Source organism: Crocuta crocuta, unplaced genomic scaffold (assembly GCF_008692635.1).
Source record: "Crocuta crocuta isolate KB4526 unplaced genomic scaffold, BGI_CrCroc_1.0 scaffold64, whole genome shotgun sequence".
Lineage (NCBI taxonomy): Eukaryota > Metazoa > Chordata > Mammalia > Carnivora > Hyaenidae > Crocuta > Crocuta crocuta.
The window spans coordinates 814,605-831,218 of record NW_027530640.1 but is presented as its reverse complement, the minus strand read 5'-3'; the positions used below and the strand labels follow the sequence as shown (position 1 = coordinate 831,218).

At 39.9% G+C, this 16,614-nt stretch overlaps 1 protein-coding gene across 1 annotated transcript in view; it reads right to left on the bottom strand.

The window, feature by feature from the left end:
• The window catches only part of LMNB1 (lamin B1), a 28,004-nt gene extending 11,592 nt beyond the window's left edge, over positions 1-16,412 (bottom strand). Inside the window, exons 1-6 of the mRNA XM_077768577.1 lie at positions 16,303-16,412; positions 13,274-13,444; positions 11,318-11,443; positions 4,363-4,583; positions 2,444-2,667; positions 728-834 (exon numbers count right to left, since the gene is read on the bottom strand). Of these exons, the coding sequence (XP_077624703.1) occupies positions 728-834; positions 2,444-2,667; positions 4,363-4,583; positions 11,318-11,443; positions 13,274-13,444; positions 16,303-16,314 (861 nt within the window). The 5' untranslated portion in view covers positions 16,315-16,412. The remainder of the gene's footprint in view (positions 1-727; positions 835-2,443; positions 2,668-4,362; positions 4,584-11,317; positions 11,444-13,273; positions 13,445-16,302) is intronic.
• Between the last annotated feature and the right edge of the window lie 202 nt (positions 16,413-16,614).

Below are 16,614 nucleotides of genomic sequence, written 5' to 3'. Positions count from 1 at the left end.
GGGGCACCTGGGTGGCTCAGTCAGTTAAGCAATCGACCCTTGGTTTCAGCTCAGGTCACGATCTCACAGTTTATAAGTTCAAGCACCATGTCAGGATCCATGCTGAAAGCACACAGCTTGCTTGGGATTCTGTCTCCCTCGGTCTCTGCCCCTGCACGTGCTCTCTCGCTCTCTCTCTCTCAAAATAAATAAATAAACTTTAAAAAAAGTGATTCTTTCCAGGACCTATCACTTAATGACTTTTGTTCAAAACGTAGGTCCCTAATCCAACACCAGAGATGGTGATGAAGAGTGAGGTGGGGCCTGAACACCAAAACACTACCCAAATGATGCTGAGGGTCAGTCACCCAAGGCAGACAACTGCCATTTTAAGGCATACCTTAGCATTAAAAGATTATCCTCCTAATAGTTCTTTATGCCAAGCAGTATCTCCTGAATCAGACTGGGCTACAATTATGTCAAGAGACAGCTGTTTTATATCTACTGGAGTAGACAAAATAAAAAGATTATTCAAAGGTCAATACTTTCACTTTTATAGTCAATTATCACTCTCAGTAAGACAGGATTTTAAAAATCTTTAATAGCACTTGTAATTCCATAATAATGTCAAAGATGTTTTAATGCCCACTTCTAAAATGCTTCTCTTGAAGTCAAAAACTTTCTTGAATTACTTTAACTGTTAGTTAAGACATTGACGTTAAATTAAATGATGATTAAATTCACTTACTGTAACAGTCTGGCCTGCCTTCAGCACGTATCTTGAGGTATATTTGTAACTGACTGATGTGTCTCCAATTTTTCTGATCATTTCCCAGCCTCCCATTGGCTGATCCTATTCATACAAAGAGTAAAACAAGGTCACATCAAACATATAGAAAGTGATGGATAATCATATAAATGAATTTACACAGGCAGTTAAACTAAGACAGCTCTATGGGTGTCCTCCTAAGATTCTAGTTTCCTACTATAAAAAGAAAACATGGTTCTGTCATTCAGCAGAACAGTAACTTCAACAATGCTGCAGTTTTAATATTAAGGTACTTAGTTTTAAAGAAGACAAAACTGGAAGAAAAGAGATGTGAATCTAACTAACTGGTCCATATTCACTGCTAGATCAGGTGGGTCTTTGAAATTACAACACAATCTAGCGGTCATAATCATGATTATAAACACCTAATATACAATGACTTTAAGCTTTAAAATAATACAAACACACTAAACTTAAAAACAGATGGAAGAATATATGTCCTTTATCTTTTGCACCTATACCACTTCTGCCCACATTTAACTCCCTTCCCTCAAAGCACTGAAAAAGGGTCAGTGATGCAATGAGCCAGTCGCAAGTAAGGTCTATCACCTCGGGCCCCCAAGCTACCCAGGGCTGCCTGACATCCGAGAAAAGGTGTAGGGTATTTCAAGAAATTAGCTGCCCTGATCTAGTTCCATCTCTAACTCAAAGCCAAGAATAAACCAGGCGGAAAGCCAGCTGTAGAATAACTCAACACAGGGCTCTTACACCTTTTGAAAAACAGCCAAACTACAATAATGGAGCAGCACAGGCTATTCTTTTTCTTTAGCTTTTCAAGTTGTGACTAAGAGGGCACAGAGTCTGTTCTCTTTAGTATGTTAACTACTAACTTCCCTTTGCCTCCCCATATTATTTATTCATCCACACACAAGACAGTTTCAATAGCTCTGGTGAGAAAAGGAGTGGTTTTCACAAAAAACATTTGACAAATCCTAAACAATGCTTCAGGAAGTGCCATCCACCCCACTGTACCCCGCGGACCCCAGACCTGTGTCCCACATCGTCGCACTCCCCTCACGGCCTCCAGCTCCAAGGCGCCTCCTAGCCAGGGAGGAACGTCACCTCCGAGCTCTCAAAACCCCAGCTCAAAACCTCACAATTCCCTGCTATGAATATTCTGTTTACTGGTAAACAAACAATTTCAAGATAGGGCCCCATACTATTCTTCATGTTATTTAAATAATTGGTTTTTATCCGTTTATTCATTTAAAGAGCAAAATATTCCCTGCATATATCTGAGTCTAGTCTCACATTTCCTTCCTTTTTTGATGTTAACAGCTGTGAAAGAGGATCTCCCATTTTTACACTCCCACTCCAACTTTTTCAACAACTCATCCTCAGGAAGGCCACTGTGAGAGAAGGGCCAGGTATGAAACCAAGCTCTGGCTCTGTAAACAAAGGCTAAGGAAGGAAATCTTTAAACCTCGAAGCGTACCATCTCCTCTTCCTCCTCCTATTTTAACATGTACTTTACTTCATGAAGTTAAGTAAAAAATAGGAGGGAAACTCTAGTTCTGTGAAGACTACTGAATCCAAATAAAGGCTAAGGAATTGTTACAAATGCAAAGTAGTCTACCAATCCGCAAAGCCTTCCCAGAAAATAGAAAGGGGGGGGGGGGGGTCTGTTTTTAAACTGTTCGGAAGTGTTCTTCAAACGGATAAATTTCCCATCAACATCTATCTCTTCAATGCAGACGTTGCCGGTGGCCGAGGCGGAATGCGAGATGCTGACGCTACTGCTGGCCTCAGACTCTTCTACATCGACTCTCTTCCGCTTCCCTCTAGTCGTGCGCACGCTCCGACTTGAGGATGCTCGGGACACTGTCACACGAGAAGAAGGGCTTGGAGAGAGCTTCAACCTACAGGGGAAAAATAAACAATACGCTGATAAGTCAAGTATGTGCTTCCAACTTTAGAAAAAAAGGTATTAATACCCTGCACATGCATCTCTAAAGCAAAACATTACTGAAGATCTACTGGACAAGGCCGATACACATCTTAACTAAGTAAGATAAGCTTATTTAAGCTAGAATGACCACCATTATGTTCTTTAAAAAATAACATCTGGAGATGTCTGGGTGGCTCAGTCACTTAAGCGTTCGACATCGGCTCAGATCATGACCTCACAGTTCATGAGTTCAAGCCCCACGTTAGGTTCTGTGCTAACAGCTCAAAGCTTAAAACCTGCTTCAGATTCTAGGTCCCCCTCTTTCTCTGACCCTCTCTCCTGCTCACATTGTCTGTCTCTCAAAAATAAATAAACATTAAAAAAATTTTTAAATAAATAAAAATAATATCGGAATATTTTCCCTAAGAATAGAATGTAACCATTATGCAGGAAGTCTGGAAAACGTGGGGGGAGGAACGAACCCACCTACCACAGTGTATGTAACACTGAAACTGAATGCTTTTCATTCTAAATTTTCTTTAACATTTATTTATTTTTGAGAGACAGAGCCTGAACAGGAGAGGGGCAGAGATAAAATCCGAAGGAGGCTCCAGTGCATAACTGTCAGTGCAAAGCCCAATGTGAGGCCCAAACTCACAAACTGTGAGACCATGACCTGGGCTGAAGTTGGATGCTTAACAGACTGAGCCACCCAGGCCCTGGCTTTTCATTCTAAATCAGACACTTTCCCTTTGAAACTTTTTTCTAAAAACAGGTATCAAAGGATTTATACACTAACCAGATTTGAGGAAAAAAAAAAAAAAAACAAAAAGGTCTCTTTCAGTAAATCCAGTATTTTACAATATATCTATCAAAACATTTAAAATCTCAAGAAAAAGACTCCATATCTTGATACAGTCTAGCATTTAAAATAATAGTAACAGGGATGCCTGGGTGGCTTAGTCGATTAACCTGATTTCAGCTCAGGTCACAACCTCACAGTTGTGAGGTCCAGCCCCATGTAAAGCTCTGCACTGGGTGTGGAGCCTGGTTAAGATTCTCTCTCCCTGGAGCATTTGTGTGGCTCAACCGTGGCTCAGTAGGTTGAGCGTCCAACTTCGGCTCAGGTCATGATTTCACAATTCATGGGTTCACGCCCCGCATCGGGCTCTGTGCTGACAGCTAGCTCAGAGCCTGGAGCCTGCTTCAGATTCTGTATCTCCCCGTCTCTGACCCTCCCCTGCTCACGCTGTCTCTGTCTCTCTCTCTCTCTCTCTCTCTCTCTCTCTCTCTCTGAAATAAATAAAACATTAAAAAAATTTTAAGGAAAAAAAAGACATTCTCTCTCCCTAACTGATGTTTAATTAACTCTGTGGTGGGAATCTTTTCACAATGTATTCACGTACCAAATGCTTCTCCCCTGACTCGTGCTTACTCTCCCAAACAATAAAATAAAATACAACAGAATACAATAAAAAAGACTGCTTGAATATATTTGTTATTGAGATACATGATCCATTTCTATATTACATCTACATAACAGAGAAAATATTTAAGATTGCGTTAAATGTTAACATTTTTGCAAAAGCCTAATCCTATTTACTACTCTTAAATAAAAAGGATAAGGACAAAAAGTATGAGGCAGAGCGACACCTAAGTTACTTACCTCTCCTCTTCGCCCTCTAAGAGCTTCCTGTAAGCACTGATTTCCATGTCCAGGGCTAACTTTACATCAAGAAGTTGTTCATAATCATTGAGCTGCTGCTGCATCTGATCCCGTATTTCCGCCATCTCTCGCTCTTTGTCAGACAGCATGCGCCGAGAGTTGTCTCTTTCTTTAGCAAGCAAGTCCTCCAACTCTTGAATCCTCTCCAAACATGCTCTAGACTTGAGTCAAAGGGAACACAATTACTTTCTAGGAACATTCCAACATTAGCACAAAGCAGCTATTTTAAACCATTTCCTGGATAGGAAAACAAATAAAGCTTAAAAAAAAAAAATTCTCTCTATCCTTCTTCCTCTGCGCCCCCCCATTCATGCTGGCTCTCTCAAAAATAAAATAAGAAGGCTGCTTGAATATTTTTTGTTGTTAAGATAGAAAGATATATGATCTCCCTCTTTCTCAGTCCCTCTCCACTCACATTCTCTCCGTCTCTCTCAAAATAAACTTTAAAAAAATTAAAAACCAAAATTTCTCCAATACAAAATATAGCCCTTGGGAAGTTCTGGCTTATAAAAGACTTTAAAAGAGGTAAATTCTTCAAAGGCAAATGTCATAAACATATATATAGTTCTTCTGTATTTGGCCAAATAAAACAAAATTTAAAATTTTTTTAAATGTTTGTTTATTATTGAGACAGAGAGAAACACAGCATGAGTGGGGGAGGGGCAGAGAGAGAGGGAGACACAGAATCCCAAGCAGGCTCCAGGCTCTGAGCTGTCAGCACAGAGCCTGATGCGGGGCTTGAACCCACAAACGGTTGAGATCTTGAACTGAGCCGAAGTCGGATGCTCAACAGACTGAACCACCCAGGCACCCCTAAAACAAAATTTAAAAGCTGTGGTTTTAGTAAAAGTCAAGCCTGGCTCCCCTACAAGCCTTTTCACTCAAAAGTATAAATTAACAAAAGTAAAGAACAAAAAAGATAGGAAACTCACTGGTAAAGAACGAAAAAGGTAGGAAACGCATTGACAAAAGAAACCTACGTGAGGGTGAAAGTGTGCTGTGGATAACTGTTCTAATTATGCTGAAACCACGAAAAGGGCTTCTGGTAACCCTGAGGGATAGTGTCCCTTTAGGACTGCTGCGCTCTCCTACTCAATCAGCATACAAAGACTGTACAATATAGTGTGGTCTGTAAGATATTATAAGTATAAAAACTTCGTATTTGGCATTTAAAAAATGAGAACTCGGGGTGCCCGGGTGGCTCAGTCGGTTAGGCACCCAACTTCAGCTCAGGTCATGATCTCTAGGTCTGTGAGTTTGAGCCCCATGTCGGGCTCTGTGCTAACAGCTCAGAGTCTGGAGCCTGCTTCGGATTCTGTGTCTCCCTCTTTCTCTGCCTCTCCTTGACTTGTGCTCTGTCTCACTCTGTCTCTCAAAAATAAATATAGAAAAAAAAATTTTTTTTTAATTAAAAATGAGAACTCACACAGTCTGAGCCAGAAAGTTCATGTGAGAACCTTTTGGTTCACTAGGTAATTATTCTTCTGTATTTCTCCAAGACAGAATTCATTTCAGTAACCTCAGAAAATGACACAAGTGATCAACTCAAAAAGACTGATAGATAGTTCACATCCTTGGAATCACAAGTAGCTGCAACAGAGCAGGATACAAAGGGCATATACCCTGCAAAAGTTAAGCCTGGAAGTCTAAAAATCAAAAGGGGGTCTACACTGTGTAGAAACACTACCTTTAGTTGGTTTATGTATTTCTCACAAGCCTAAGTTATTTACATCTATACTCGGGGTGAACAAATAAGTAAACAGGATGGGAGAAACCAGGTTTTCTACTCTCAAAAAGAAAAGTTAAAATGAACCCTATGGTACAGGGTTAGTCAGAAACATATATATGAACTTGGGTTGTGTTTGATATAAATACAAGATGTCGGAAATACCAGTATAGAACGTGTGTAAACGGCCTGGCATACATGCGTATGTTAGCTGCATCCACAGGAGGCCTAGAAACCCAGTGACACAGGGATTCTGGAGCAGAACCAGAACCAGTGAGACAGTGTCCAAATCTTCATCTCTATATACCATTCTCCAGTAAGAAGAACCAAGGTTCCCTGGAGAAATGTCTGATTCTAGGGCAGGAGCAAGGAAAATACAAGATTCGCCTGGAGTATCTTACAGTACTAGAAAGGAAAGAAGTGCTTAAAAAGGGGGGACACTATAGGCAATCTGACAGAACTCCTAATGGCCAAAGCTGTGACCACCTAAGCCAATAAAGGAATATAGAACTGCATTATAACCCAAAACAGAATATAAATATCCATGAGTCCACACTAATATAAATAAATGAAATGAATGAATAAAATATAAATAAATTTTAAAAAGAAGACACAAATCTTTACTAGAGAATCCCACTTAATAAATGTAGCTACCCCTTCAGGATGTAGAGCTTACTTCCTGTCCTTTAACCCTCAAGAGGGGGCTGGACTTAGTGGGTTGCTTTCCAAGAACAGAGTATGAAAAGAGAAAAATGGTAATTTGACAGTGGAGAAACCTGGCAAACACTACCTTAACCAGTGATGAAGGTTAATATCACCAATGATGTCATGTGAATGTCATGTGATCCCTGATATGATGTGACAAGAAGGACACTTAAAACCCACAACCCCAGTCCAACCATGAGAAAAACACCACACAGACCCAGATGGGGGGACAGCATACAGGGTAAGTGGCCAGTTCTTCTCAAGACTCACAAGGTCATAAAAAACAAGGAAAGCCTGAGAAAGTGTCCCAGGCCTGATGAGACTAAGGAGACAGGTAGTACGCTGGAAAAGAAAAACAACTGCAATAGAAAACGTGGCAAAATCCAAATAATCTAGACTCTAGTTAGTAGTCATGTACCAATAGTAGTGCTTTCATTTAGACAAATATACCATGATGATATGCTTACAATGGGGGGAAACTGGTTGAGGGGAAACAGGGGAACAGCCTGTACTATCTTTCTAACTTTTCTGTAAATCTAGAATTAGGCCAAAATAAAAAGGTTATTTAAAAAATTAGCAATCAATTAATTGAAACCCAGAGTAGCATCTGACACTCCATATCAGAAGCAGGCATTCATCTTCAGAGTGACACTAAACATAATCCCTGTCTCAAGAACTTGCATTTAACCTGCATTTGCAGGGGCGCCTGGGTAGCTCAGTCGGTTAAGGGTCCAACTTCGGCTTGGGTCATGATCTCACAGTTCATGGGTTCTAGCCCCACTTCAGGCTCTGTGCTGACAGCTAGCTCAGAGCTGGAGCCTGTTTCAGATTCTATGTCTACCTCTCTCTCTGACCCTTCCCTGCTCATGCTGTCTCTCTCTCTCTCTCTCAGAAATAACAAAACATTTAAAAAAAAATATTTAAACTGCATTTGCAGGGGCGCCTGTGAGGCTCAACTGGTTAAGCGTCCAATTCTTTGTTTGGGGTCAGGTCATTATCTCAGGGTTTCTGGGTTTAAACCCCATGTTAGGCTCTGTACTGACAGCGAAGAGCCTGCTTGGGACTCTATCTCTTCCCCTCCACTGCCCCGGAAAATAAATATCCATGAGTCCACACTAATATAAATAAATGAAATGAATGAATAAAATATAAATAAATTTTAAAAAGAAGAGACAAATCTTTACTAGAGAATCCCACTTAATAAATGTAGCTACCCCCTCACTCTCACTCTCTTGCAAAATAAACAAACATTAAAGGGGAGTTGATGAAAGCCAGGAAGTACCCAAGATTCAGAGGTACCCTCTGAGCCCAGATTTGTGAACCCAAAAATGCCTCTATTTGTCTGCCTCTGATGTTATAGAGCTCTGCAAATGGGGGAAAAAACAAAATCTAGGTATAGAAGTTTTAAAAAGTTACTCTGAATCATTTAGAAATAAGTTGTTTGGTTTTTTTCTTTTAATTTAGAGAGAAAGAGAGCATACATGGAGGAGAGAGACAGAGGGAGAGAGAGAGCGACAGAGAAACAGAGAAACTCAAGGTCACTCCTAGCTCAGTGTGGAACCTAATGCAGAGTTCGATCTCACAACCCCAGGATCATGACGTGAACAAACTCCAGAGTTGGATACTCAACCAACTGAGCCACCCAGGCACCCCTACAAATAAATGGTATTTTTTTTTTAATGTTTTATTTTATTTCTAGGAGAGAGAGAGAGAGAGACAGTGTGAGCAGGGGAGGGTCAGAGAGAGAGACACACACAGAATCTGAAGCAGGCTCCAGGCTCCGAGCTGGCAGTCAGCACAGAGCCCGACGCGGGGCTCGAACCCACGAACCGCGAGATCATGACCTAAGCGAAAGTCGGACGCTTAACCGACTAAGCCACCCAGGCGCCCCGAAATAAACGGTATTTTAAATAGCTGCACAACACCTGTCATTGTAGGCAAATAGAAAGAATATAACATGACAGACAGACCTAAACTGTTCTCAAGTCTGCCATTAAGTACCTTTGAAACTCTGGGCAAGCTGTAACTAACTTCACTAAACCAGTATCCACATTTGAAAAATGAAGAAGTCAAACTAGGTTATCTACCTGTATGATCCCACCTCTCACTCTAAAATACTTTATAGCTGACTTCTGCTGGTCTTGGTTTTTTATAGCCTGTAACATAAGTGTACTAGTTTATTGTGGTCTAGCTACAATACAAGTTTTGAGAGTCTGAATGTTAGGAAAACAAAACTTAGAGGTGCTTTCAAAGTGCTAACGGAGAGTCTTCTGCAAGCCAGACAACCAATTAATCAACCAATTAATTCGGCCACTCACAAATCTACACAGAAATAAAAGAAATTCCTACTTTCAAAACATGCTACTACCATACCATTATTCAAAAATATTTTCTTAAGGTCAACATTTTAAAGGCTACATGAGTTTTATTTTTTTAGTATTAATTTTTTTTTTATGTTTAAGCAATCTCTACACCCAACATGGGGCTCAAACTTCCAACCCTGAGATCAAGAGTCTCATGCTCTTCCGCCTGAGTCAGCCAGGTGCCTCAAGGCTGTGTCAATTTTAAATAAAGTTTAAGAAGTACCTCAGTAGCATGAGTCAAGTAACCAAAAGGAAAACTGTATGGCCTAAGAGGCAGCATGAGGAAATAGGTATGGCCCAATAAATGCTATTAAGATACACAGTGGAAAATACTGGGAGGGGTGTTTTTTTGCTTATCGTCCTAAGAGGCCAAAGTTTATGAACTAATGAAGATATTCCTCAGGATATATTACCTATTATAAAATCTGACACCAGTAATGAACAGAGGAAGGACATCCCGCCCCCTGCAGCTCCTCAAAGACAGAGAAATTTAAGACTATTCTGGCTGAAGGAGGTACATCTCTCCTATTTCATAAGGAGTTAGGTCCTGGAAACCCCCAGGGCCCTACCGAACACTCTTTAAAAACCATTAACCAGAAGTTAACCAAAAAACTGGCAAGGACAGGAATAACTAAGAAGCCAACAGGGAAATAGACCTGAGCCTGAGTCAGGAAACGTGGCTACCAAGTTCACAGCCTATCACTATTTAACAGGCAAGTCTATGTCTCCGTCTGTAAACGATCTATACACAGCATAATCAAGTGAAATATGCAGCCACCAAAAAAAAAAAAAAAAAGAGTGCGGGGACATGTGAAATTCAGGGAAAGGGGATAACTAGAGAATGACTTATTCAATGGAGAAAAATGGTAAATGTCAACTTACAGTAAGAACACAAAGCCCTATTTTTTTGGAAACGTAGCTCTTAAGATGGTATATTGGGAAAAAAGATAATCTTTGAAGAGTGTGAGGGGTAAAGGGAAAAGCTGGGAACTAGGAGAAAAATCCATCTATCAACTTGCAGCCTCTGGGCAACTAATTAAACTCACCTCAGTGAACTCAAAGACCCTTCCAGCTCTACTGCTACATGAGAACTTCAAACAACTACCAGGACAAAACAGGTCTAAAATAATTTTTTAAATTATGTTACAAATAATAGAGTACACACAAGAGGCAATGTAAAAGTTTCTTATTTTTTTTGTACGTTACCCCATCTTATCTAACTGTTTACCTTGTTTTCTAAATTCCTGCAATAAAAGTCTTCAGTTTCATAACCAGAAAAACATTTTGCTAAAAATGATAAGATAAGACAAGATAAGATGATAAGATTAAAAAAGGAAGGAAATCTTAATCAAGAATAAAGTTTATTCTCATGGGGAAAATTTAAAACAATTTCCTCCCTGAAGGAAAATGGAAGCTGAAGTTACTTCCCAAATAATTAAGATGAACAGTAGATAATCGAAGCATTCTGCACTTATGTACTTTGTGTCCTCATCAACACCACCCTTACAACGAGACCAGTTTCAAGCAGGGTCCTCGCCTCTGGAGCTGCACCTTCAGGGCCCCATCACGGACTGGGAGGCACTTGGTCAACACAACCAGCCATGTAATCACTTGGCACTTAGGTGTACTCATGAATGAATCAGTTGCTAGATTCTTAATATGCAGTTAATGCTATGCCCCATGACCCTAATTATTATGCAGTTCAAACACTGAGAAAATCTGTCCAAAATCACAAAGCATTTACCACTCACAAAGAATTTTTGCATGTTTTTCTTATTATGGTTTCCAAATGTGATGAAAAAGAATGAGGCTGCTAGCTAGATGGTTCAAAAATCTGGGTCCAAGGGGTAAGCCCTAGAAATAAACCTGCATGTCACTTCCTTCCTGGATAATCTATTAATTTAGGAATAACACTCCCCCCCAGGGGACGTTTATGCAATGAAAAATGAACAAATCAGGAAAGCCCCATGACACGAGAGTGTAGAAAACTACAATGCTCTCTGCACAGTGACATCAGACTGAGTAAAGCAGGTGGATGACAGTGGTCAAGGTGGCTTTCAAGTGCAGCTTACATTATTCTTGGACGAAGATGCTTACTAACCTCTTTCTGTAGATTGGAAAGCTGAGATGAAAGGCTCTCGATTCTCATACGACTTTCCATCAGCTCTTCCCTGGCACTGTTGACAGTAGAAGTATTCATCTCTGAGGACAGTCTGGCATTCTCCAGCTAAAAGAAGAAAAAACCAGAGTCAGCCTTATCTAGTGACTTAGAACAAACAAATGAGGAAGTATGATTCATCTCAAGGCATTTCAGTACAAACCTAAGCCCTGTTGGTAACTGGTTGATGAAACAGGAAAAGCATCACGAAGTTTGCTGACGTGGTATGAATTTTCTTAAAAGTCTTTTTACTGACTTTAGGTTCAATTCCCAACACATGAGCTTAACAATGCTAGTAATATACATGAGGTTCTTTACCAAAAGCTTATTACTTAAATATTTCACCTGAGTATCTCTAATGTGTCAGATAATACTGCTAATAAGGAGATTGGGTAGTAGCAACTTAATTGTGGGTGATGTCTGTAGGAAAATAAACATCACATATCTCTAACCCACAAAATCTAATTACAGAAGATAAAGCCAGGGATGCCTGCGAGGCTCAGTCTGTTAACTGTCCAACTCTTGATTTCAGCTCAGGTCATGACCTCACAGTCCCTGAGTTCCAGCCCCGCATCGGGCTCCAAGCTGACAGTGAGGGGCCTGCTTGGGATTATCTCTCTCGAAATAAATAAACTTAAAAAAAAAAAAAAGATAAAGCCAAAAGCACTACTTTATAGATTATTTCCCCAGGTAGAATTCAAAAGCAAAATATAGTACCTTAAACAGAAACATCCTATTTCTCCAAAGGCTTGTAATACTCAGTTCTGCATGTGTCTCAGACACATTTTTCTGGCTGTCATCAGTTTGTTGGCTCCCTCTGGGGACACAGTGTATGTGACGGACTGATCCTACACTACACTTTAGCTCCTACATCACCCAGCACAATGCCTAGCACTGAGTGTTAGATGATCCAATGCGAGGTTTCAAAGATCCCTCCCTTTCACTAGCCAGTTACTACTTCATAAAATGAATTAAAAGCAACATCAATGGTTTGAGGTCATTCAACAGAAATTAGATTCAATACCTCAATGACCTTAATTTTTCTAAGCCTTCCACTAATTCTTCTTAATCAAATCATGTACATTTCACACACTGGGATAAAATCATTTATGAGGAAAGCCTCTACTCACTGGTGTTAAAAATTTTTGCATGATCTGCTAACACAAGTGGAAAGTTTCTACAGTATTTTTAGATGAGTAACAGCAGCAGAGGAAGAAATATCAAACTTTCCATTTGGCCTCCGTTCAAAAAAGCTTGAGTTGTGGGGGTCGCACCCTACGTACAATGATGCCATGGAAGTCAGAACGAAGTGCAGTCTGACGCGCACTCGCTGTTAAATGCACGTGGGGGACAGCATGATTAGTACTTGCCATGGGGAGGGAAGTATTTTCAGAAGGCTTGGGTTTAACTATGAAGGCATGACGCAAGTGATGAGACAGAAAGATAAACCCTTACCTCTGATAAGGGTAAAATAACCTACTTCCTTTGAATAATTTCTAGTATCATTTACTTTACAGAAAACTGTTTTCTAAAAATGACATTTTTGGGGCAACTGGGTGGCTCAGTGAGTTAAGTGGCCGACTTCGGCTCGGGTCACGATCTCGTGGTCCATGAGTTCAAGCCCTGCATCAGGCTCTGGGCTGACAGCTCAGAGCCCAAAGCCTTCTCCGGAGTCTGTCTTCCTCTCTCTGCCCCTCCCCGACTCATGCACTGTTTCTATCTCTCAAAAATGAATAAACATTTAAACAAAATTTTTTTAAGTTCATTTTCGATATTCATAAAGACTAGGCGAACTCATTGAGGAAACCCAGAAGAAGGCCATCATCGAGTCATGCTGCTTGGGGTGCCTGAAGCGAGCGTTCCCAGGGCTCAGGCCCAGCCTCACACAAGACGACTTACTTTGGCATGGTAGGTCTGCTCCAGCTCCTCCTTGTAGAGCTTCACTTGGGCATCATGTTGTTCTCGCATCTCATGAAGGGCCTGAGCCAGCTTGTACTCATACTCAATCTGACGTCCAGAATCCACCTCCACCAAGCGAGTTTCATGCTTCCTTCTGGTCTCATTAATCTCCTGTGGGGGAAAATGACAGGAAACCAAGTTACCTACCATGGCTGCACTAGTACCAGTCCAAGTGACATTGGGGCCATCTGAAGTGTTACACACTAACCTCCATTTGTCTCCCCTAGAACGGGCATGTGAAAAGACCTATTTTTTTGCCTTTGTTTTCAAATGAGACTTTTGAGATGGGACTAATGCCAGAAATGATAACCCTAAGAATTGTGTGTTTCTTTTCAGTGGCACAGCTACGTACTTCTCTGAAGACCAGGAATGGCCTGAAGACTCACAAAAGTACCACACGATCATGGGTTAACTATGTACACTGAATACCAACTGTTTTTCTAAACTGATGTAATGATGATCCTAAGGACATCTCTAGAAACAATCCACATGAAAAGTTAAACTTGCCAATCAGGACAACTTTACCTACAAGATGTATGTATATGATAAAACTATCTTCTTAAACATACTAAGATGCAATAGGCACAGCAAGCTAATTTATGTGACTCACTTTAACAGCTGGTGTGAAGGCATCAATATCAACTGATATGAAACTGTATTAACAATGGGGCGCCTGGATGGCTCAGTCAGTGAAACGCCTGACTCAGGTCACCATCTCACGGTTTGTGAGTTCCAGCCCCGCATCTGCACTGTCAGTGAAGAGTCTGCTTGGGATTCTCTCTCTCTCTCTCTCTCTCTCTCTCTCTGGATTCTCTCTCTCTCTCCCTCTCTCTCTGCCCCTCCCTGCTCATATACTTGCTCTCTCTCTCTCTCAAAAAGAAATAAATATTAAATAAAAAAAAGAAATCTTATTAACAATATTACTTTACTCTCTGAAGTATATATGATCATTCACTATTAAAGATCAGAAATAGCGAACATAATCGTTCACTTTATGTTGTAAAGAATTATCCAAAACTAGGATGGCTAGGAACACAAATCCCAGAATAAAATTTCCATTCCAGCCTCTAATGCTGAAAATACAACAGCTGTCTTTAATGGCAGTAATGAAAGAGGCCACAAGAGGGGGATATAACCCACTGACATTCGTTTCTGGGTCCTATGCCTGCATGCAGTTCCCTAAGCATTTCTTCATCTTTCTTCTAACTGTTCATTGCAGAGGAAAATGCGCTTGACAGAACCCAAAAACCAGGGTTCAAATTCCAGTTCTGCTATTAACCTCACAGGGCTGACATATATTTGACGATGACACTTAAATCATGAAAACATGCAATTAGAAGGGTTATTAGCTCAACAAATACAAAGCACATACTGATTTTGCTCTTTGTCTACCTCCTTTCCTCCTCTTCCTGTTTTTCATCTTCCTCCTTCTCACCTCCTAATCCATAAATGTTCATAATAAGGAACTTAAGTATACTTATTGAATAGTATTATATGCTCTATGTCAAAAAAAATGAGTATTTTAAGTTCATTCTCATAAAAGGCAAAACCCAAAATATTCAAAGATGCTAGGCAACTCCCAAAATATTACTTCTTGTTGGTGCCATTTTTCATTTATTATTTTACATAGAACCCATGACTTGCAATGGAAAAGAAATACCCTATTCCTCATTTAAAGATGCAGGGATCAACACACAGCATAAAAACTAAGTAATGATACGTCATGGGCAATTTTACCAAAACAAAACAAAAATGTAAGTCAACTTAATATAAAAATATCTCCACTTACAAAGCGAAGCTGTACTTAACAATTGAATGAAAGCATTCGCTACAATCTATACAAGGAACTACACGTAACATTCTACTCTCATCGTCCCCACTCTTCTAAGAAACAATAGCAAGTATTGGCATTTCATTTTGAAATAAATGATTCAAGTGTTGTCCAAAGTCTCTTTGCCCAATGAGTGCACTTTGCCCCCATACCCATATGTTTTAATAGCATGTAATTACAAAAACAGTCAAATTTCTATTTTATTTTTTCTCCAATTAACAACAAAAGATTTTAAGTTCTACAGTAATTCCCCATTTTTTAAATCATCATTACAGTTTTCAAAATTATATTACCTCTAAAATCATGAAGTATTTATTTAACTACAGGTTCTCTATGCCCTGGGTTAATTCCAATCCTCTTCAATTTTGAGGAAATATACATATATTCCCCGTTCTTCAATTTTATTACTTGTTTTTTGGCAACAGGTGCCACCTTCACCCACCAAGGCTTGACCCACAGAAGTTAAGGCTTGTAAATGACATTTTAAAATATACATATGTAACCGTAAGGGCTGTGGGCAGCCTGCCTTCCAGATGGCCGTGATTGCTGCCNGAGGGGGGGAGGGGGGGAGGTGACAGAGTGATGGTACTCACTCTGTGGGATTAGAAAGGTTACAGAAGATAACAAGGCTTCTGTGTGGTGTTCTCTCTTTCCCCCTCATCTTGAGCAGCCCCATGAAGGAGCCCAAGATGAAGGGACTCTTCATGCCAACAACCTGTGCATGAGCTCAGAGGTGGTTCCTCGGGTCCAGGACGAAAGCCTGACCACAGCTTCATGAGAGACTCAGAAAAGTAACAATGCAGTTAAGCGGATCTCAGATTCCTGACCTTCAGAAACTGTGAGATCATAAACATGTATGGTTTAAAGTTGGTCAATTTTAGAGTAATATATTAGGGAACAACAGATAACTAATACAAATGCGTGAACAGGTTATTAACTGCTACGACCAAGCCTTTATAAATCAGATAAAGTGAAATCCTATCTGTTTATCTTAAGAGCTTGAGTTCTTATGTAAAACCTTCTAGCTGCAGTACCTTGAATAATTCATCTATAAAACTTCTCCCATTTTATATACATATAATTAGAACAAAGCTTTTGGGATCCCTTCATTTCTTACAAAATAAAACTGTATAGTTACCTCCTCATACATGTTTTTACGAAACTCCAGGTCCTCAGTAAGGCTCTGACAGCGATTCTCTAAATCCACTTTAAGTAAAGTTTCATCTGCTAACTGTTTTTTGGCAGCAGCTAAGGAGGCTTCCAACTAATATTAAAAAAAAAAAAAATTGATGAAAATCATGCAGCAATTATTTAGTAATGAACAGATACCTATGGACTGAATCAAATCAAGTATTAAAACTTCCATATCTTTTTTTTACCTTTATCTTCTAATTCTTTTATCGGTGTATGAGAGTCTTGTATTACAAGCCTTATCATAGAACTGAGTATT